At 42.6% G+C, this 21,542-nt stretch overlaps 1 protein-coding gene across 2 annotated transcripts in view; it reads right to left on the bottom strand.

Annotated features, from left to right (window-relative positions):
* Nucleotides 1–1,561: 1,561 nt before the first annotated feature.
* The window catches only part of LOC115132917 (decorin), a 32,207-nt gene continuing 12,226 nt past the window's right edge, over nt 1,562–21,542 (bottom strand). For both annotated transcript variants that reach the window (XM_065021508.1, XM_065021509.1), the window contains 7 exons: nt 20,872–21,110; nt 11,745–11,857; nt 8,847–9,060; nt 7,554–7,667; nt 5,992–6,085; nt 4,543–4,681; nt 1,562–4,248 (listed from right to left, as the gene is read on the bottom strand). In XM_065021508.1, the coding sequence (XP_064877580.1) occupies nt 4,048–4,248; nt 4,543–4,681; nt 5,992–6,085; nt 7,554–7,667; nt 8,847–9,060; nt 11,745–11,857; nt 20,872–21,110 (1,114 nt within the window). In that variant the 3' untranslated portion in view covers nt 1,562–4,047. The remainder of the gene's footprint in view (nt 4,249–4,542; nt 4,682–5,991; nt 6,086–7,553; nt 7,668–8,846; nt 9,061–11,744; nt 11,858–20,871; nt 21,111–21,542) is intronic.

Here is a 21,542-nt window from a genome sequence, read left to right as displayed (position 1 = left end):
GTTTATAAACCCGGAAATGGACAATGCCACACGAGCATGCTTGTGCAGCACAGTCGAAAGCGCGTCGGACGTCGGGCTAGAAGGTCGCTGCTGTTTCATTACAGTATGTTTCGTATGGCTCGGCTGAGCGCACCTGATTTTAATCTAGGTTTGAAAATACGTTGACCAGTTGGGAGAACTCACAGACAGGTTTGGGAAACACTGCTGTATAAATATCTCCCTGTCAATATGCAATATGTGTATTGTCTGGTATCTCAGTGTGTGTAAGTGACCCAAATCGGCAAGGAATCATGGAGGCTTTACAGACATATCTAAAACCATGAATGATATCAATACTATCACAGTAAATATACTATATCGGGTTTCCTAAGTTTTTTTTAACGAGTCAAGGGAGCAAACTTGTTTTAAAGTGTCTATCTTTGTTGTTAACACAACCTTCCAATAGTTCATAAGTCCAGGGCATGCTGCATGTTGCGAGGTCCAGGGCATGCTGCATGTTGCGAGGTCCAGGGCATGCTGCCTGTTGCGAGGTCCAGGGCATGCTGCCTGTTGCGGGAGTATGATTCATGAAAAAGACTGAAGATATCCCCTATAGAGCAGTCATGTTTTTGGGGAGAAATCTTCTTTTTTTTTAACCACAGTTATCTGGGTGTCACTGGCCTCGTATCAAATCTGTCAGCTATTAAACAATATACAGTATTTACGATGTATCTTGATACCCAAGACTATTCAACCACAACCATAGGCAATTTACATTTTACTTGATTAGTTGTCGCATTTCAATATTTTTTATAAAATCCATAAATGTAGCTCATATTCACTGAAGCGATGTGATTTTTAACACTACTGTTGCTTTCAGCTTGTTGTTGATATATTATTATTCTGTATATCTACATTACACCAATCTTACTGTTTACCTTGGATCCTGTTTTTTTCAGATGTCCAGTCCCCTCCCTGGACTTCTCAACAGAGAGCCAGCACAACAATAGTTCTGGCAACTACAGAAAACATTGTCCTTTATAAATACACCATTCAAGTCAGCCTTGATAGCCCATTAATCCCCTAAAGCCTTGATATTTCACCGTATGGATATAGTTGTTGTTTTGCACAAAGTCACTTATGCTTGCTTGTTATCAGGGCCTTTCAACTTTTAAGGGAGTTCTAAGAGTCTCTCCAGTACTCTGTGTTTGGTGTGTGACCATAGAATATTACAGTGTGAATCTTTTCCCACCTGTTCCTCCTCACGACCTTGTTCACCTGGAAACTCTGTCCATCACTGTGAAGTCTACACTCGTTTGACTGTTCCATAGATATTACAGCTAGTGACAGGGCAAGTAGCACCCTCCCACACACCGACCATAGAGTTGGCAAGTAGCGCCCTCCTACACACCGACCATAGAGTTGGTTAGAGGGCACACTTGCCACAAAACCTTTGCTGTCACAGAAGCAACAATGTCAAAGATAGGAGGTGGGCCCTCTTTCCAACTCTATGACAACAACACACACAATGTGAACATACCAAGGGTTATGACCTCTGATGGCGACACCCCCAGAAAAATGCTGCTTTTTAATTGGTATTTTTATTTGGTTCAGGAAGCCTTAGAAAAAAAGAGAGGAACATCTTTATTGCTGATATATTAAGTCTGAACTACTGTAAGTGCTTGTGCTTTTAAGCAATGAGAGTTTTTTTTATACAGCATTTATATACAGCGTCTATACATACAAACATTCACACTAACATGGGCACTGAAGGCATGACAGTCCGCCTGCAAGCCTCCAATTCTCTTCAGACTTATAAAAAGAAGAAGAAGAAAAGAAAGGCAAAGAAGAAAAGAAGAGAAACAAAACAGGCATTAACATGGCATTCCAGAAAGCACAACCTTGCTTCAAGTCAAAAGAAGAAAAGCATGCGTATAGATCTTTGGGCATGGCTTCTGTTTCGGAACGTATATATGGTTTATTCTACATCTTTAAGAGCTATTTTCATCTTGGTTGTATGAGCTGATGTTACATGACAGATGGGGGAATGGAATGTGTAGAAGAAGAAATAAATGCTTTACGGAAAATCTGAAATCTTTAAACTGTCGGAACATTTCGTAAAAACAACAAAACTTGACATCAACAGTGAAGCAAGCAGGAGACATGGCAATCGACTACAATGTGACAGAAAGAAAATCTGAAATCTTTCAAATAGTACGACATATTGTGAAGGTACATTATGAATATTGTCATCTCCCGTCTGGATTACTGCAACTCGCTGTTGGCTGGGCTCCCTGCCTGTGCCATTAAACCCCTACAACTCATCCAGAACGCCGCAGCCCGTCTGGTGTTCAACCTTCCCAAGTTCTCTCACGTCACCCCGCTCCTCCGCTCTCTCCACTGGCTTCCAGTTGAAGCTCGCATCCGCTACAAGACCATGGTGCTTGCCTACTGAGCTGTGAGGGGAACGGCACCTCAGTACCTCCAGGCTCTGATCAGGCCCTACACCCAAACAAGGGCACTGCGTTCATCCACCTCTGGCCTGCTCGCCTCCCTACCACTGAGGAAGTACAGTTCCCGCGCAGCCCAGTCAAAACTGTTCGCTGCTCTGGCCCCCCAATGGTGGAACAAACTCCCTCACGACGCCAGGACAGCGGAGTCAATCACCACCTTCCGGAGACACCTGAAACCCCACCTCTTTCAGGAATACCTAGGATAGGATAAAGTAATCCTTCTCACCCCCCTTAAAAGATTTAGATGCACTATTGTAAAGTGGCTGTTCCACTGGATGTCTTAAGGTGAACGCACCAATTTGTAAGTCGCTCTGGATAAGAGCGTCTGCTAAATGACTTAAATGTAAATGTAAATGTACACTTTGAACGCTAGCTACTACACAGGTAATATACTCTAGTACATTCTAGTATCCTAGCTGGTGTTAATGATATTAAGACAGGAGTTAACCCTTGGCTGCCCGCTCCGCAGGTCAGTTTACCTTCTGTAATTGTCACAGATTTATGCACGTAAAGGCATGTTGCACACAACATGTCTACACCGGGCAAATTCAGATTTTTCGGATGTTTTTTCGGCCAATCTCAACCCGCTGACATGTGTGAGGTATGAAAGGGTTAAACGTGTACATTTTTTCAAAGTGGTCATAGATATTTTGTTGTTGTTGTTGTTGAAAATATTTTTGTTGTCTTTCATAATGTTTCTTTCACACACAAAAATAACATTTCAGTCATGCAATCTGAGGGCACACACTTCGAAACCATTGCACAGACTTCTTTTAAAGGGCAATCCCGCCACTTTTCAACCTCATATTCATTATCTCCAGCACCATATCAGTGTCTTCATGTGTGAAAACGAACACGTTGTTTAGTCTATGATCTGTGGGTAAATAGATAAGGAGAAAGGTCCTAAAAAAATGCTCCTCTGTGACATCACAGGGTAGGAGTAAACGCTTTTTTTAAAACAGTGATTTTCAAAACCTGCAAAGAGTTTCTAGCCAGAGGGATGGTATTTTCTTGATGATGTCATTGGGTATATCTTTTTAACTTGATATTTGTTTTCTACAAAACATAGAAATGGGACTTTTTCACATATGTAGACAATGGTATTGTAATGGAGATAATGAAAATGAGGTTGAAAAGTGGGTGACATCCCCTTTAAGTTGAGCTTTTTGACAGATAACTACCATGAGGTAGTGTTACAGTATTTCATGAGTTGACGGTTTATTGTGTATGGAAGACCTGTTACAGGATAATGCCAGTGATTACTGTTGTAGAATATGATGTACAAATGACACATGGACTATTATAAATCAACTGTTTGCAAACAGAGCTGGTTTGAGTTATTACTAAGCCATCTATGGAAGGTTTGGTACTGAGTTTTGTAACTGTTGTGTCTTTGCTCATGAAAACATTAAGTACTGTAACTGTTAAAACTGTATTGGATGTTCGTTATGGTTTTAAAATGGGGATAAAGTTGCCGATCAGTGTTGTGGATGGGGGGGCTGCGGTTCACACACACACACACACACACTCTCTCTGGGGGTGGTCTACTTTTTCTCTATTTCTTCCTGTAGTTGCCCAGCTGGATGGCGGAGCGGTCGAACACACAACGGAAGGTGATGGGCTGCACCTCCCAGTAAGGGACGGGGTTGGAGAACAGGCTGATGCCAGAGTACATGGCCTTCTTGGTATTGTAGCCTGGTGGGCAGAAGTCCTGGGTTCCCACCACCCCTATCTTGTTGCTGTGGAGGTAGATCACCTAGGAACATATCAACCACAATGAGTGGTTAGAGGGAGGGATGTCTGGAAATGAACATTGCATATATAAAGGTCATGTATGAAGCTAACACAATTCCTTTTGTTGAATGGCAGAAAATCATTTCTGTGTTAATCAACTTATTCATATTTATTTCATCATCATCATCATGAGATTGATCTGTAATGGTTACACCCTCCTGAGAAAACACTGTGTGAGGTGGACCATTCATGGACGTGAAGCCTCTACCCATTCTCCCAGGTGTGGCGGGACACCTGTGTGTCCGGTGGAACCCACCTGGATGTACTTGTGGTCAGGCAGGCCTGCAGGCACGGTGGTCAGGGCATTGTTGTCCAGGTGAAGCTCTCTGAGGTGAGGAACCATGGCCAGAGAACCGTTCTCCACCTGGCTGATCTCATTGTAGCTTAGACCCAGCCTAGGAGACAAACCAGCCAATGGGGAGGGACACAGAATGTGTCAGAGCCAATGGGAAAGAGACATGGTGTGTAAAAGAGCCAATGAGACAGAGGTACAGAAGAAGAGAGATAAAAGAGGGCATGAAGCCCTGAGCTGTCCCTACAAGTCCCAACGTACAGAATGTATAAAAACAAATGAGAGAAAGAAAACATCCAATGGGAAAGACACAAACTGGTTTTCTGCCAATGAAAACCATGGGCAGAATGTAGACTAGCAAATGAGAAAGAGGCTCTACTTTTGCCAAGGGACCAACTTCGTAGACAAAATGAAATACTTGCTCGCGAACGTGTTGCCAATCCGGAAAATAGAAAATAATATTTTCAGTGAATCCTGTAGCTCTTCCAAAATAAACTGCCTTCTACTGCTTGAAAGTATATTTCTGTTGTTTAGTCTCCCTACTTTGGCATGAGTCTTTTCCTACTCTCGAAGCGGAGAGTGACAGAGTGAGAGAGCTCTCACAGGCACAGCCACAAGGAGTGAGAGAGAACCAGAGGTTGGGTTCTCTGAGTGAGTCTGTCTGGTTGGTTTAGATCTGGTAATGATGTATAGCTCTTTCTCAAGCCCTGGCTACTTTCCACAAATACAGCAGTGGACTCTAATTGCAGAACTCACTCAGAGTTGAGCAGAGTGGACTACTGAGTGGTGACGAAGGCAGAGAGAGAGAGAGAGAGAGAGAGAGAGAGAGAGAGAGAGATACACACAGGGAGTGACAGAGAGAGACACACAGAGAGAGATACACAGAGAGAGACACAGAGAGATACACAGAGAGAGACACAGAGAGAGACACAGAGAGATACACAGAGAGATACACAGAGAGAGACACAGAGAGACACACAGAGAGAGAGACACAGAGAGATACACAGAGACAGAGACAGTACTAGCAGCAGAGTACAGGGCAGACTGGGAGTTTTGGACATGCTGCTCCAGTGAATGAGACGATGTGGTACAAAAAACACTAGAGGCATTAATGCCAAGAAGCACCGCATCAATTCAAATACTCCATATATAGCTGAACTAACCCAGGATTGTTGCTAAGGTTTGAAATACATGCGTGTGTGTGTGTGTGTGTGTGCGTGTGTGTGCGAGGCACTGTTGTCTAGAGATGACCCAATATCCCACTACAGGACTACTTATGAGTGTTGACCCACTCATCAAATCCAGTGAAGAAGAATACTGTAAGCATGCTTTGTCCTCGTCAAGAGCATTTATCAACCGTTTTTGAAAAAAAAAAGTTTTTGAAAGTGAGTAGAAGTGTTGAAACATCTTTACTTAGCCAGGTTCTTGAGGCCCTTCAGGTTGTCCGCCTGCACCTTGGTGATCTTGTTGCTGTCCAGGTGGAGCTCGGAGAGGGAGGAGGGCAGACCTGGCAACCCACAGGAGAGAGACAGTGACGAGAGGACAAACAACCGGGGAAACCACAGCAGTTATGGTGAGGGGAAGGTAAGTGGTTAATGTCTACATACAGTATGCCATTAGGACTCTGAATCCATACTAAGTCTAATGCATCTGAAATGGCACCCTAATCCCTAGTGCACTACTTTTGACTAGGTAATAGTGCACTATAGGGAATAGGATGCAAACTCAGACGCAGCCTCTAACATCCAGAGGCCTATCCTTCATCCCTTCTATTCCTATTAAAGCATTAGATTAGAGGATCTCTCTCTGAGTACTATTCGATCTGAACTGGTTGCCAGATTCCCACAATAGACCAGATAACATTCATCTTACACGCCTTTGAATTAATATGCTGTTTTAGTTTTCCTGTCTAGGATCCACACTGTAACCATTGTTCAGTGGAGCCTATGAATCCACATGTGCATTCTTGCAGTGCAAGATGATTGATGATTTTGTCTGTGGTCGATTGAGTAAGAGATTCTCGCTGTTATCTTGAATTCCTTTGTTTTAGCTGGAGCTATTGAGCTGTGAAGTATTCAAACCAGTCCTGGTTGAACATAGAGATTCAGGCCCTGCACTGTAAAAAATAATCATATGTTGATTCAACGTGCAATTGAAAGGCATTAAGTTGCAATTGTGAGTTTGCTCAACAAAATGTTCACACACCAACTATTGTTGTGAGTATGCTCAACAAAATGTTCACACACCAACTATTGTTGTGAGTATGCTCAACAAAATGTCCACACACAAACTATTGTTGTGAGTATGCTCAACAAAATGTTCACACACCAACTATTGTTGTGAGTTTGCTCAACAAAATGTTCACACACCAACTATTGTTGTGAGTATGCTTAACAAAATGTTCACACACCAACTATTGTTGTGAGTTTGCTCAACAAAATGTTCACACACCAACTATTGTTGTGAGTATGCTCAACAAAATGTTCACACACCAACTATTGTTGTGAGTTTGCTCAACAAAATGTTCACACACCAACTATTGTTGTGAGTATGCTCAACAAAATGTTCACACACCAACTATTGTTGTGAGTATGCTCAACAAAATGTTCACACACCAACTATTGTTGTGAGTTTGCTCAACAAAATGTTCACACACCAACTATTGTTGTGAGTTTGCTCAACAAACATTTTCACAATCTCATTGCAGCTGGTTGCCTTAGAATTATACAGTATGTTGAATACATATTTTGTTGTTGTAGTGTGGTCAAAATCCTTACAGCCATCCTTTATTGAAATGACATGTTATTTTCCATATTCTTTAGTTGGATCCTCACAGTGAAATGATCTGACATGGCTGGATAGGTGAAAGCTATGTAATGGATCTCATACCTAGCCTTGTGTTAGATTTCCTATGATCCCTTCAAGGGACTGGAAGGAAGGATGATTTGTGATGGGGTGACCAGAGAGGGCAGTACCTTTGGGGATCTCTGTCAGGTTGGTGTCTGCAATGCGGATGTATGAGACCTTCTTCAGGGCCCCGAATGCCCCAGCCTCAACCCCTGCACTCTTCAGGGGGTTGGAGCCGAGCTCTGGAAAGAGAAGGAGGGAGAGAGAGACAGACAGAGAGACAGAGAGAGAATTAAGGGAGATGGAGTATTAAGAGACAGAGGGAGCAGAAATAAAGAGAGAGATAGACAGAGATGAAGATAAATAGAGAGGTAGACAGAGAGGAAGATAAATAGAGAGATATACAGAGAGGAAGATAAATAGAGAGATAGACAGAGAGGAAGATAAATAGAGAGATAGACAGAGAGGAAGATAAATAGAGAGATATACAGAGAGGCAGATAAATAGAGAGATAGACAGAGAGGAAGATAAATAGAGAGATAGACAGAGAGGAAGATAAATAGAGAGATATACAGAGAGGAAGATAAATAGAGAGATAGACAGAGAGGAAGATAAATAGAGAGGTAGACAGAGAGGAAGATAAATAGACAGAGAGGAAGATAAATAGAGAGGCAGACAGAGAGGAAGATAAATAGAGAGATAGACAGAGAGGAAGATAAATAGAGAGATATACAGAGAGGAAGATAAATAGAGAGATAGACAGAGAGGAAGATAAATAGAGAGATAGGCAGAGAGGAAGATAAATAGAGAGATAGACAGAGAGGAAGATAAATAGAGAGATATACAGAGAGGAAGATAAATAGAGAGATAGACAGAGAGGAAGATAAATAGAGAGGTAGACAGAGAGGAAGATAAATAGAGAGGTCGACAGAGAGGAAGATAAATAGAGAGATAGACAGAGAGGAATATAAATAGAGAGGTCGACAGAGAGGAAGATAAATAGAGAGATAGACAGAGAGGAAGATAAATAGAGAGGTCGACAGAGAGGAAGATAAATAGATAGGTAGACAATCGGAGGAGGAGACAGAAAAGAAAACAGAGAAAACAGTCTCTGACTGTAATGTTTTACGTTTACGTTTTAGCTGAAAACCTGTTATCTTGCTCCTGTCCTATTGCTACTATGCAGTCAATTAAGAAAACATGTTCAAGTGACTGTGTGTTCTGTATACAGTATGTGTGTTAAGGATTAGACTAGTTCTATCATATGGAATTTGAGTACAGAACAAGGGATGGGTTGAGTTCATTATGCACCCAACAGAAGAAAACAGACTTGTCATTAAGGCAATACAGGCAGGCTAAAGCAAGGGCACAAAATATCTGAACGATTTCTAATAGTATTTGAACCCAGGTCTGGTCAATACCCATGACGATGACCTGGGCCATGCCCTCGAAGGAGGCCTTCTTGATCTTAGTGATCTTGTTCTCGTGGATGCGAAGCTCCTGCAGGCTCTTGGGCATGTTGGCGGGCATTTCCTTGAGGTGGTTCTTGGAGAGGTAGAGGCGCTGCAGCTTGCCCAGGGGAATGAAGGCCTTGGGGTGGATTGTGGTGATCTGGTTGTTCACCAGGATCAGGGTCTGGGGAGATTGGAGAGAGAACGATCCCTGTTATATTTAAGCTAATGTAATATGTTTTGCTAATTATAATTTGTATGTTTATGCTAATTATAATTAGTATGTTTGTGGTAATGCTAATTGCTATGTAGATATCTATGCTAATGTACAAATGGGAAACTGCTTTTTCTATTTGAGATTGCTTTTGAGATAGCTTTTTCTATTTGAGATTGCTTTTGAGATAGCTTTTTCTATTTGAGATTGCTTTTGAGATAGCTTTTTCTATTTGAGATTGCTTTTGAGATAGCTTTTTCTATTTCAGATAGCTTTTTCTATTTGAGATTGCTTTTGAGATAGCTTTTTCTATTTCAGATTGCTTTTGAGATAGCTTTTTCTATTTGAGATTGCTTTTGAGATAGCTTTTTCTATTTCAGATTGCTTTTGAGATAGCTTTTTCTATTTCAGATTGCTTTTGAGATAGCTTTTTCTATTTGAGATTGCTTTTGAGATTGCTTTTTCTATTTGAGATTGCTTTTGAGATAGCTTTTTCTATTTGAGATTGCTTTTGAGATAGCTTTTTCTATTTGAGATTGCTTTTGAGATAGCTTTTTCTATTTCAGATTGCTTTTGAGATAGCTTTTTCTATTTCAGATTGCTTTTGAGATAGCTTTTTCTATTTGAGATAGCTTTTTCTATTTGAGATTGCTTTTGAGATAGCTTTTTCTATTTGAGATTGCTTTTGAGATAGCTTTTTCTATTTCAGATTGCTTTTGAGATAGCTTTTTCTATTTCAGATTGCTTTTGAGATAGCTTTTTCTATTTGAGATAGCTTTTCCTATTTGAGATAGCTTTTGAGATAGCTTTTTCTATTTGAGATAGCTTTTTCTATTTGAGATAGCTTTTTCTATTTGCGATAGCTAGCTACATTATTGCACTATATGGGGTGGCAGGGTAGCCTAGTGGTTAGAGCATTGGTCTAGTAACTGAAAGGTTGCAAGTTCAAGTCCCCAAGCTGACGAAGTACAAATCTGCCGTTCTGCCCCTGAACAGGCAGTTAACCCACTGTTCCTAGGCCATCATTGAAAATAAGAATTTGTTCTTAACTGACTTGCCTAGTTAAATAAAGGTAAAAACAAACATTATTATCATTAGCAATGATGTGTTACTCTGAAATGTGTTCTGTCACTGGCTACTTTAATGTGGCTACAACTTCCCGTGGGTGTATGTGATCATTGTTTATGTGTATAAAATGAAGTAATTGAACGAAGACTTTTCATTATATCATAGTGAGGTTGCAAAAATAGCTTCACAAACAGACTGGACTATTTTGACGAGCATCTTAAACGCTTGACATCAACAAAATACGATGTTTTCGACCTATTGCAGACTGTTTGATTACATTTCCCAAGTATGGACTGACTCAATTGAACGTATCCAAGGTAACTGAAATGTGAGATTGTTTTTTAACGTCTGTACAGTAATCCCAACACACCCTTGGACCTAGTCTGAAAGAGCACAGGTGCCAGGGTTGTTGTGATTGGAGGCGATTTCTGAGAAATTCCGCAAGAGAAATTGCTTTGTCTCTAGTGGACCGTTCCTTACTCAAGGCTGCAGACGGGGGTGGAAGAATGGAGAATGCAGAGAATGCAGCAAATTCCCTCCGGAGAGAACAACTAATGTACTTGTACGGGGGTGGAAACAGTGTGGGCCGTTTGACAGAGGGAGGCTATTTATTACAGGTCAGAAAGCTATACACGTGTAGAGAGGTCACGCGATGGCCCAGAGGAGAATCGTTTCCATGGCACCTGGGGAACATTGGTACCTGGATTCCTGTGGATAAAACAAATGTTTACAGTGCTGTTTCCTTTGGTAGACTATTTTTAGGATCTTTGATCCGAGTTAAACATGTTAGTTAAACATGTTAGTGGTTTGGAATATGATCAGGAAATCAGCTCTCCAAAAAAAGTATACACACGTGGGACACACACACACACACACACACACACACACACACACACACACACACACACACACACACACACACACACACACACACACACACACACACACACACACACACACACACACACACGCAGGCACCCACACACACACACACTAGTACGCACACACACACACACACTTAAGCTCCCTCTTGTCTCAAGAAAGTCCAGAGATAAATCAGATTTCCACTGCTTCGCTCCAGCCGATACTTTTGCATGTATAACAAGCCTGTTAGGATGTCATCCAATAAAACCCGGCTTCAAGTCCAGCTTCAGTGTTTTCCCGTTAGCTCTCTCCTACCCAAGACTTTCAGGTTTCTACACTCACTCTGGTGTATACTTTGAAGGGATGTCAACATTGCACTCCCTAGAAGAATTGATACAACATGGCGAATTGTGAATCAGTTTTTTGGAAAATGCAAAAAGTAAGGGGCCATTCAGTATTTGGTGAAAAGCTGCAATAAAGTGGACAATTTGTATGTTTAGTGGACATATTGAGTGTTTAGTGGACATATTGAGTGTTTAGTGGACATATTGAGTGTTTAGTGGACATATTGAGTGTTTAGTGGACATATTGAGTGTGTAATGGACATACTGTATTAAGTGTTTAGTGGACATATTGAGTGTTTAGTGGACATACAGTTGTAAGTGTTTAGTGGACATATTGAGTGTTTAGTGGAGGGGACATATTGAGTGTTAAACTCTTACTTGGAGTCCCTTCAGAGTCTTGAAGTCATTCTCCTTAATCTCAGTGATCTTGTTGTTCTGCAGGTCCAGCAGGGTGCTGTCTGCAGGGATCTCATCTGGAACACTCTTCAGCCCTGCAGAAGAAGAGGAAGGAGAGTAGAGATACTCACAGACCGAGACAAAACAGGAAGGAGAGGAGAGATACTTCTAGGCCAGTCCGTTGAAGCTAGTTTCATGTGATTTTAATTCATTCATTCATTTACCCATTTTTTTTATTTCATTGTATTTTACATTCAATTTCAGAGTTAATGATGTTGAATGAAATTAGGTTTGGCCCAACCCTGCCATAAGCATTTGTGTGCATGATGAGGCATGACAAGGAGTGTGTGTGTGAACGCTTGGCCGTGTCTATGGTATGTTTGTCCAGGTGAAAGGAGACTTCTTGAGCTGTGCTGCAAGCAAGCCTGCTAGCTAATGGGAAATGAAGTTCGCAGTAGAGTGTGGTGGAGAGATTATGGCGCGTTCACGTGCTAGTCGGAACAAGGAAACTAGGACATTTCAGACTTGCTAACTGTGCCGAGTTCAACCAGTTAGCAAGTCAGAAATGTTTAGCATGTCAACAGTGAATAACCCCAAAGAACCAACATATGATGTGTTTCATGGTAATAGTCCAGACATGAGTGATACCAGATACCCCATGAGTTAGCATTGAAACAATCTATGGCACACAGTGCGGAAATGGGACTCAAAATGAATTTCCGTCAATTTCAAGTGTCCACATACCTGGACACTGACCTCATTGCATGCAGTTTGGGTTGGAGAGTACATTGCATTATTTGGCACTGAGACAGTAAATGTCACCTGTCTATATGACTGGTAAACCAGAACCATATGTTCTGAGGGAGAACACTGAGTGAAATATAAGCTGGGGTGATGTATACACTATGTAGATGTATTGGGTAAATGATGTATTTTTGTGGATTATGATTCTGTTCTATTCTGTTCTATTTGAACTTTTCTATTATATTCTGTTCTGTTATATTCTATTCCATCCTATTCTATTCTATTGTGTTCTATTCTATTCTGTTCTATTCTATTATTTTCTATTCTATTGTCTTCTATTCTATTCCATTCCATTCTTATTCTCTTGTGTTCTATTCCATTCTATTCTATTATTGCATATTCTACTCTATTCTATTCTGTTCTGTTCTGTTCTGTTCTGTTCTATTCTATGGGTATTGTTTTAAATAGAGGGCGAACACAGAGAGCTACCACAAGTCATCTAAACAACACAATGTCTAAGGGTCAAGGTTCACATGGCTGGTTTCCATTCTAGAGGACGGCGGTTGACTCTAGAATAAACTGTTTAGTCATTCAGGGCTTAAATGCTGTGTCTTTTAAACTCCACATATGCAGACACACTTTGGCTTAAAACCTTTGAGCATGCCCCACTTACACAAACATTCTCTTCAGCTCAGATGGCTTTTCTATCAGTTTCTCCTACCCTGCCCAAGCCCCACAATCCTCCACACAGCTGTCTGTAGGCTCTCACTGTGCGGCATATCACCACTGTGCTCCCTCTCTCCATCTCCCACTTAATATCTTCTCTCACTCCTCATGTCCTTCTCTCATATCCCTTCACCCTTCCATTAAGTCTCTTTCTCATCTACTCAATCCCCTTTTCCATCCATCGCCTTCTCTCTCTCTCTCTCTCTCTCTCTCTCTCTCTCTTTCTTTTCCTCTAGCAGTGTGAGGTGAACCACATGGCATTCTGTCAGTCAGAGCTGACGTGGTTGGTACGGTAAACAGTTTGGAGAGAGTGTGTCTACGTGTAGGAGAGGGGGACAGGGATGAGAGGTCAGTTACTGAGAGTCAGGTCGCAGGAAAGTCTGGTTGAGATGTTTAGTCTCAGGGTTTTTGTCCTCTGGAAGGATTTGAAAAGAAAGACTGAATAGCAGACAACAGACTTCTGCTATGAGCCACCTATGTGTAATGGATGTATTTATAGTGCCTATGGTCACACTCACTAGTCCCAACCTTTAATAACAAAGGGCAAAACATTACAGACTACAAAGGGAAGCACAGCTTACCGGATGAGCTAAACTACTTCTATGCTCGTTTCGAGGCAAATAATACTGAAACATGCATGAGAGCACCAGCTGTACCGGAAGACTGTGTGATCATGCTCTCTGCAGCCGATGTGAGTAAGACCTTTAGACAGGTCAACATTCACAAGGCCGCAGGGCCAGACGGATTACCAGGATGCGTACTGCGAGCATGCACTGACCAACTGGCAAGTGTCTTCACTGACATATTCAACCCCTCCCTGTCCGAGTCTGTAACACCAACATGTTTTAAGCAGACCACCATAGTGTGCCCAAGAACACTAAGGTAACCTGCCTAAATGTCTACCGTAGCACTCACGTCTGTAGCCATGAAGTGCTTTGAAAGGCTGGTCATGGCTCACATCAACACCATCATCCCAGAAACCCTAGATCCACTCCAATTTGCATACCGCCTCAACAGATCTACCGATGATGTAGTCTCTATTGTACTCCACACTGCCCTTTCCAACCGGGACAAAAGGAACATCTGTGTGAGAATGCTATTCATTGACTACAGCTCAACGTTCATCACAATAGTGCCCTCAAAGCTCATCAATAATCTAAGGACCCTGGGACTAAACACCTCCCTCTGCAAATGGATCCTTGACTTCCTGACGGGCCGCCCCCAGGTAGTAAGGGTAAGTAACAACACATCCGCCACGCTGATCTTCAACACAAGTGCCCCTCAAGGGTGCATGCTCAGCCCACTCCTGTACTCCCTGTTCACTCATGACTGCACGGCCAGGCATGAATCAAACACCATCATTCAATTTGCCAATGATACAACAGTGGTAGGCCTTATCACCGACAACAACGAGACATCCTATAGGGAGGAGGTCAGAGACCTGGTCGTGTGGTGCCAGGACAACAACCTCTCCCTCAACGAGATCAAGACAAAGGAGATGATTGTGGACTCCAGGTAAAAGAGGACTGAGCACACCCCCATTCTCATCGACGGGGCTGCAGTGGAGTAGGTTGAGAGGTTCCTTGGTGTCCACATCACCAACAAACTAACATGGTCCAAGCACACCATGACAGTCGTGAAGAGGGCACGACAAAACCTATTCCCCTCAGGACACTGAAAAGATTTGGCATGGGTCCTCAGACCCTCAAAAGGTTCTACAGCTGCACAATCGAGAGCATCCTGACTGGTTGCATCAATGCCTGGTATGCCAACTGCTTGGCCTCCGACCGCAAGGCACTACAGAGGGTAGTGCGAACGGCCCAGGACATCACTTGGGCCAAGCTTCCTGCCATCCAGGACCTCTATACCAGGCGGTGTCAGAGGAAGGCCCTAAAAATTGTCAAAGACCCCAGCCACCCCAGTCATAGATTGTTCGCTCTGCTACCACACGGCAAGCAGTACTGGAGTGCCAAGTCTATGTCCAAGAGTCTTCTAAACAGCTTCTACCCCCAAGCCATAAAACTCCTGAACATCTAGTCAAATGGCTACCCAGACTATTCACATTGCCCCCCCCCACTTACCCTCCTGTCTCCACACCACTGGCACTCTCTGTTGTCATCTATGCATAGTCACTTTAATTATCTCTACCTACATGTACATACTACCTCAACTAACCGGTGCCCCGCACATTGACTCTGTACCGGCACCCCACTGTATATATTGTTATTTTTTACTGCTCGTCTTTAATTGCCTGTTACTTTTATCTCTTATTCTTATCCTTATTTTTTGAAACGGCACTGTCAGTTAGGGGCTCGTAAGTAAGCATTTCACTGTAAGGTTCTATTCGGCACATGTGACTCATACAATTGGATTTGATTTGATTTGAATCTTCCATTAAAAGTAAGAACATCTATAAAAAAAAACATGTTTTTGTTCAAACTTGGGAGCATTTCCATAGCAATGACACAGATAAAATGGCTGGTCAGATCGTCTCAGTGCTCTGCAGATTATGTTTCCATTTAAGAAAGTCGGCTTGGCTGATACATAAGTAAGTGAGAGAAACCAGAGGTTGAGATAGTACGCTCTGTTCTTGTTGAGATACTGGCACGGTAAAATGACCTCTTGACAAGTGGCAGACTAGAAAAATAGGAGCTGAATGCCAACATAGTCCCTTTATTGTAGCAATTTCAAAGCCAAATTAATGTGATATCAAGCATATGATTTCCCTGGCCTCTCGCCCTCATGCTTTCAGCACATCCAAGCATTAATTGCAACATTTAAAAATGTCCAGCCCTGCAATCCTTTCTCTCCTTGTGAGGGGAAGGTCTGTTCAGTCATTATGGGTCTGATTGTCCCTGAGTTGAGCGTGAATTTTCCATTACGTTGTCCATTCACAGCAGCACAGTGTAGCTACGTCTGTCAGCAACACTAGTAATGACTCAGTTCAGTTAGAGCATTGGGAAAAAGAAGGGCTTCTGTCATCCACAGCACCTGTTGACACATAGGGACCCATTAAATCAAACTCTCCTAGATAGGATAGTTCAAGGCAACTGGGAACATTATATCCCATTGACGACTGTAACATCAGCCTGTTTTTAATCTAAACCTTAATGAAACCGAGTCTTGTGTTCATTAAACCTAATTTCCTAACTCAGAAAGAAAGGAACCTGTTTTGATAGTACACCACCAGGGTTGGGGAGTAGCAGATTACATGTAATCTGTTACATGTAAGGGATTACAAAAAAACTTTAATCCTATATGTAATCTGTTATGTTACCAGCAAAAATATAGTAATCAGATTACAGATACTTTTGAAAAAATAGATGATTACTTTGAGGATTACTTTTTAATTCAGAAAGAGTGTTAGAAAAAATAAATATTTGACACTTCTCTGTTTTCACAATGACATTTTAAATCAGCATTGAAAAAAGGAGCACGTTTAAATTTGTTCCACCTGAGCACAGTCAGAGACCACTATGATGACACACCAAATGTGTTTGATGGATTGAGGGAAAAGAGCAGGAATAGGCTTTTGTAGGCTACAATCCAAGCTATGGCTTCCAATGGTGCAACTGCTTTTGGCATCCAAAGATTATCCAACTTGAAAAAACGCTTGGAGGTAAGGATGACAGCAGTGGTTTAGTCTATGGTGATACGGATATCACTTATTATTGATATCTACACAGTGTATTGATGTGAATCACACTGCTGCTCTCTCATTTAGCTATTTGCACCTTACAGATTGAGGTTGTTGTGGATGGCTGTTCACAAATCTAAATGTTTATTTGAACCCAATAATGGTTGAATTCAACAAGTTTAAGCTGTCTATCAATCATTGTTTTTGAAACCAGTGAAAAATGTGTTCTTGCAACAGCTGCATAGTGCAGATCCACGCTTATGGAATACATTTTTTATTTAACCTTTATTTAACTAGGAAAGTCAGTTAAAAACAAATTATTATTTTCAATGACAGCCTAGGAACAGTGGGTTAACTGCCTTGTTCAGGGGCAGAACCGCAGATTTGTACTTTGTCGGCTCAGGGACTTGAACTTGCAACCTTTCTGTTACTAGTCCAACGCTCTAACCACTAGGCTATGCTGCTGCCCCTACACTCTAACCACTAGGCTATGCTGCTGCCCCTACACTCTAACTACTAGGCTATGCTGCTGCCCCTACACTCTAACCACTAGGCTATGCTGCTGCCCCAACATAGGGCTGTTATTGCTCAATCTAATTCATGCTGGAAAAAAATGTATAAATCCATAGGCCTAATTGACACGTGCTCAAACTTGCACACTTTTTATATACTTAAAGGGGTAGTTTCTACATCCATTTGTGGACTTATAAATTATATACGGTGTCCATTGATTCTTGAAGAATATAACTTATAAATGCCTCATGAGCTTATTAGTTCAACTGTCACACTCCATGAGAGTCCAGAATATAAGCTTGTTTTACTCCAATGTTTGTAAACATTATAACTGTAAACAAACACTGTATAGCCTCATAACATGGTTAAATCTTTTGGGGGTTATTAATCTAAGAGTGGTTATATCACTCCAGGCTCATCCCTCAGCTTTGAACCAAAACAGAGGCGGGGCAGACATTTTCTTATTGTTTCATCTGTGGATTTACCCTTTAAACAGCTGCATATTATTAAGATATCAAAGTGTCATCAACAAAAAGGTAAACAATAGGCCTATAGCTAAAAATGCAGCATATGGCAATCATTTTTCACACGTAAATAGCACTTTTCAGTAGTGCTCAAAGCATGCCATTCCATGAGCACAGCATTTATTAGAGCATTTAACTCGAATCAACGAGCCCAATTAGTGCTCCATGACAACAAAATCATAAACAACAGAGTAGGGCTCGCTAATAACTCCTTAGTTTTAGGGTTATGCTCAGGTAAAACAATTTGGCTAATCTATACTTCCAAGTCCTATTCTTAACGATCAAGGGGGTATAACATTTATTGGAATGACTGGAAATCTGATGGACTTTGGTTTTTAATGTAAAGATATAATTTAATCATATTATTATATGTGGCAGAAAGCGATGGGTTAGAAGATGTCAACATAACCAACCCATAAAATTAAATGTAATATCCATATATGGCCTGTTATGTAAACTTTAACACGGATTTATCCTGCAATAGATGTCGTTCAATTGGTAACATACATTGTTGTCTTCTTCTAATGCCTCTTAAGGGGAAAGTAATCTAAAAGTAACAGAATGTAATCAGATTACGTTACTGAATTTGGGCAATTCAAAAGTTACGTTACAATTTTGGAGAAGTAATTAGTAATTGTAATGGATTACATTTAGAAAGTAACCTGCCCAACCCTGTACACCACAATGCCTGTCGAGTAATTGCCAAAAGTATTTTTTAAATAATGTACTGTAACTACGTCTGGTGAACGTCTAGACTACTAGCCTCTGCCCTACTTCCCGCTTCATCCCTGCACATACACATTTGATAACTGTAGCACGCACCGCCAGCTGGACACCTGCAGAAATAAGTCTCTGTGCTAACTTTTCCTTTATCATCCAGTTTTCTAACTGTAAAAGGGGGTGACATTGGATGGAAAGCAAACCAATCCAATCCAGCCCCCTCCCTCCCAGGCCTGTGTGTGTGCCAGCAGGTCTGGGGAACAGATGCAGTCTCCAGGCCAGAGGGGCCGGTGCCGGAGATGAGGATCCAACTCTGGGGCTCCTGGGAGACGTTCAGCGCTAACAGGACCCAGTGAGGTAATGGAACCAGCCCTTTCCTGACCATCAGTCTCTCCATCTGTCTGTCGTAGTTGTTCTGTCTGTCTGTCTGTCTGTCTGTCTGGCTGCGTGGGTCAGTCTGTGTCTTTCTCTTCCTCCACTGAAACTCACGGTTTCTTTGATTTCCCTCCTCTCTTTCTCTGTCCCTCACCCTCCTTCTTCTTTCACAGGTCTCTGTCTCTTTCTCTGTCTCTTTCTTTCTTTCTTCTCTCTCTCCTCTCTGTGCATACATCCCAGTCCATCTGTATCTCTCACTCTGTCTTTGTCTGTCTCCAGTATTCGTCCCCTGCATCTCCCTTTTAAAACAAGAGTAAAGCCCCAAAACCAACCAAACTCATAGAGAAGAGAAGTTATACAAGCTACATGAGCTACAGCCCAACAACTGGGTGAGTGACTTCCCTTGGCAGAGCAGTAGTCCTAGAGATGAGTCAGGCCAAAGCATAAGGGCGAATGAAGCAAATAAACAGGATCATCTAACAAACAATTAAGAGGATCAAGTAAATGATTTGAACTGCGTGGAAACAGAGCGCCAGGCTAATTCTGGAATTCTGAAACAGAGCGCCAGGCTAATTCTGGAAACAGAGCGCCAGGCTAATTCTGGAGCGCCAGGCTAATTCTGGAAACAGAGCGCCAGGCTAATTCTGGAAACAGAGCGCCAGGCTAATTCTGGAAACAGAGCGCCAGGCTAATTCTGAAACAGAGCGCAGAGCGCAGGCTAATTCTGGAAACAGAGCGCCAGGCTAATTCTGAAACAGAGCGCCAGGCTAATTCTGGAAACAGAGCGCCAGGCTAATTCTGGAAACAGAGCGCCAGGCTAATTCTGGAAACAGAGCGCCAGGCTAATTCTGGAAACAGAGCGTTAATTCTTGAAACAGAGCGCCAGGCTAATTCTGAAACAGAGCGCCAGGCTAATTCTGGAAACAGAGCCAGGCTAATTCTGGAAACAGAGCGCCAGGCTAATTCTGGAAACAGAAACAGAGCGCCAGGCTAATTCTGGCTAATTCTGAAACAGAGCGCCAGGCTAATTCTGGAAACAGAGCCAGGCTAATTAATTCTGGAAACAGAGCGCCAGAAACAGCGCCAGGCTAATTCTGAAACAGGCTCAGGCTAATTCTGGAAACAGAGCGCCAGGCTAATTCTGGAAACAGAGCGTCCAGGCTAATTCTGGAAACAGACAGCGCCAGGCTAATTCTGGAAACAGAGCGCCAGGCTAATTCTGGAAACAGAGCGCCAGGCTAATTCTGGGAAACAGAGCGCCAGGCTAATTCTGGAAACAGAGCGCCAGGCTAATTCTGGAAACAGAGCGCCAGGCTAATTCGTGGCAGAGTTCGTTTGCCTCCGGTGGGGATGGAGAAAGGAGCGATCTGACTGAGAAAAAAACAAGCTTTAGAACATTGGGCTTGTTAAACCGGGGTGAGTTCGAGACTTTCCCAAGCCCCGCTAACCTTTTATATCCCTGCGTCTGCAAAAACAATTAGGAAAATTAGACAAAGGCCAAAGTCACGGCAAAACTATGTCATCGTCGCAGAAGAGCGTGAAATTCACTGCATCTGAGAGCGTTTAAAGTGGTCAGGCTGGGGCGATATTCTTTTAGGCCAATTAACCAGCTGATGATGGGTAGATCAAACGCCAGACACTCTTTGAACATTTCTCTGAGGTCCCCAGATGGAGGGAACACCTCTTTGGGAATCAGGAAGATGTATCTTGTAAACTAAGGGACTGCCTCAGTTAGACGAGAGAGGGAGAGAAGAGCTGATGCAACAGGTTGTCTGTATTACAAATTGACCTCAGCTCATGAAAGCACATTGAATCACAGAAGTACATACTGTCATGATATTAAATCTAATGTATTGGGAGAGTGTCTCACCTAAGTCGGAGCACTGCACCACGCGCAGGTGGCACTGGCAGCGGAAGGGGCACTTGGGTCCTTCAGGCATGGTGGGGATGTCCACGCTGGGCTCCATGGGCACCTCTGGCAAGCCAGAGCCCGCCTCATCCTCCATCATGAAGTCCAGGAAGCCCGACTGGCGGAAGGGAAGTGACCAGCACGCTGTGACCAGGAGCAGGGAGAGACAGGCTGACCTCATGGTGCCTTTGTCCGGGAGCCTAGGGGGAGGGACAAGGTCATGGCTTAGAGGTTAGAACTACTGTAGAGGGGTGCATGGGTATTGGTGGGTGGTAAAGGATGGGGGCAGAGGTGAGAGGTTAAGGTGTTCTACTTTTAGCAATAAAGAAGCTTTTTATTTTTTTATTCCATTGTCCTCCAAGCGTTGCTGACTCTCCTCTCTCCTTCAGTTTGCTCATCAACTCAAGCACCTGGGTTCCAAAGCGAGGTGGCGGCAGTGATCCCTTCCCTAAGAGGTCAAGGATAGAAAGAGGCCAACCTTTCATTTCAAGTAAAGGGATGTGAGGTGTGTGTGGGGGTGACAGGGTGAGAGGGAAAAGGAGAGAGGGTAAAGGTCAGAGGTAGGAGGCTATAGGCTAGAAGGCCAAGCACCTGGAGGTGTTTAGGTTTGTAACAGGTCAGCAGGGGGAGAA

The sequence above is a fragment of the Oncorhynchus nerka genome, linkage group LG8, assembly GCF_034236695.1.
Source record: "Oncorhynchus nerka isolate Pitt River linkage group LG8, Oner_Uvic_2.0, whole genome shotgun sequence".
In the NCBI taxonomy this organism is placed as follows: domain Eukaryota; kingdom Metazoa; phylum Chordata; class Actinopteri; order Salmoniformes; family Salmonidae; genus Oncorhynchus; species Oncorhynchus nerka.
The sequence above is the reverse complement of the archived record's forward strand: the minus strand, read 5'-3'. Positions and strand labels throughout refer to the sequence as shown.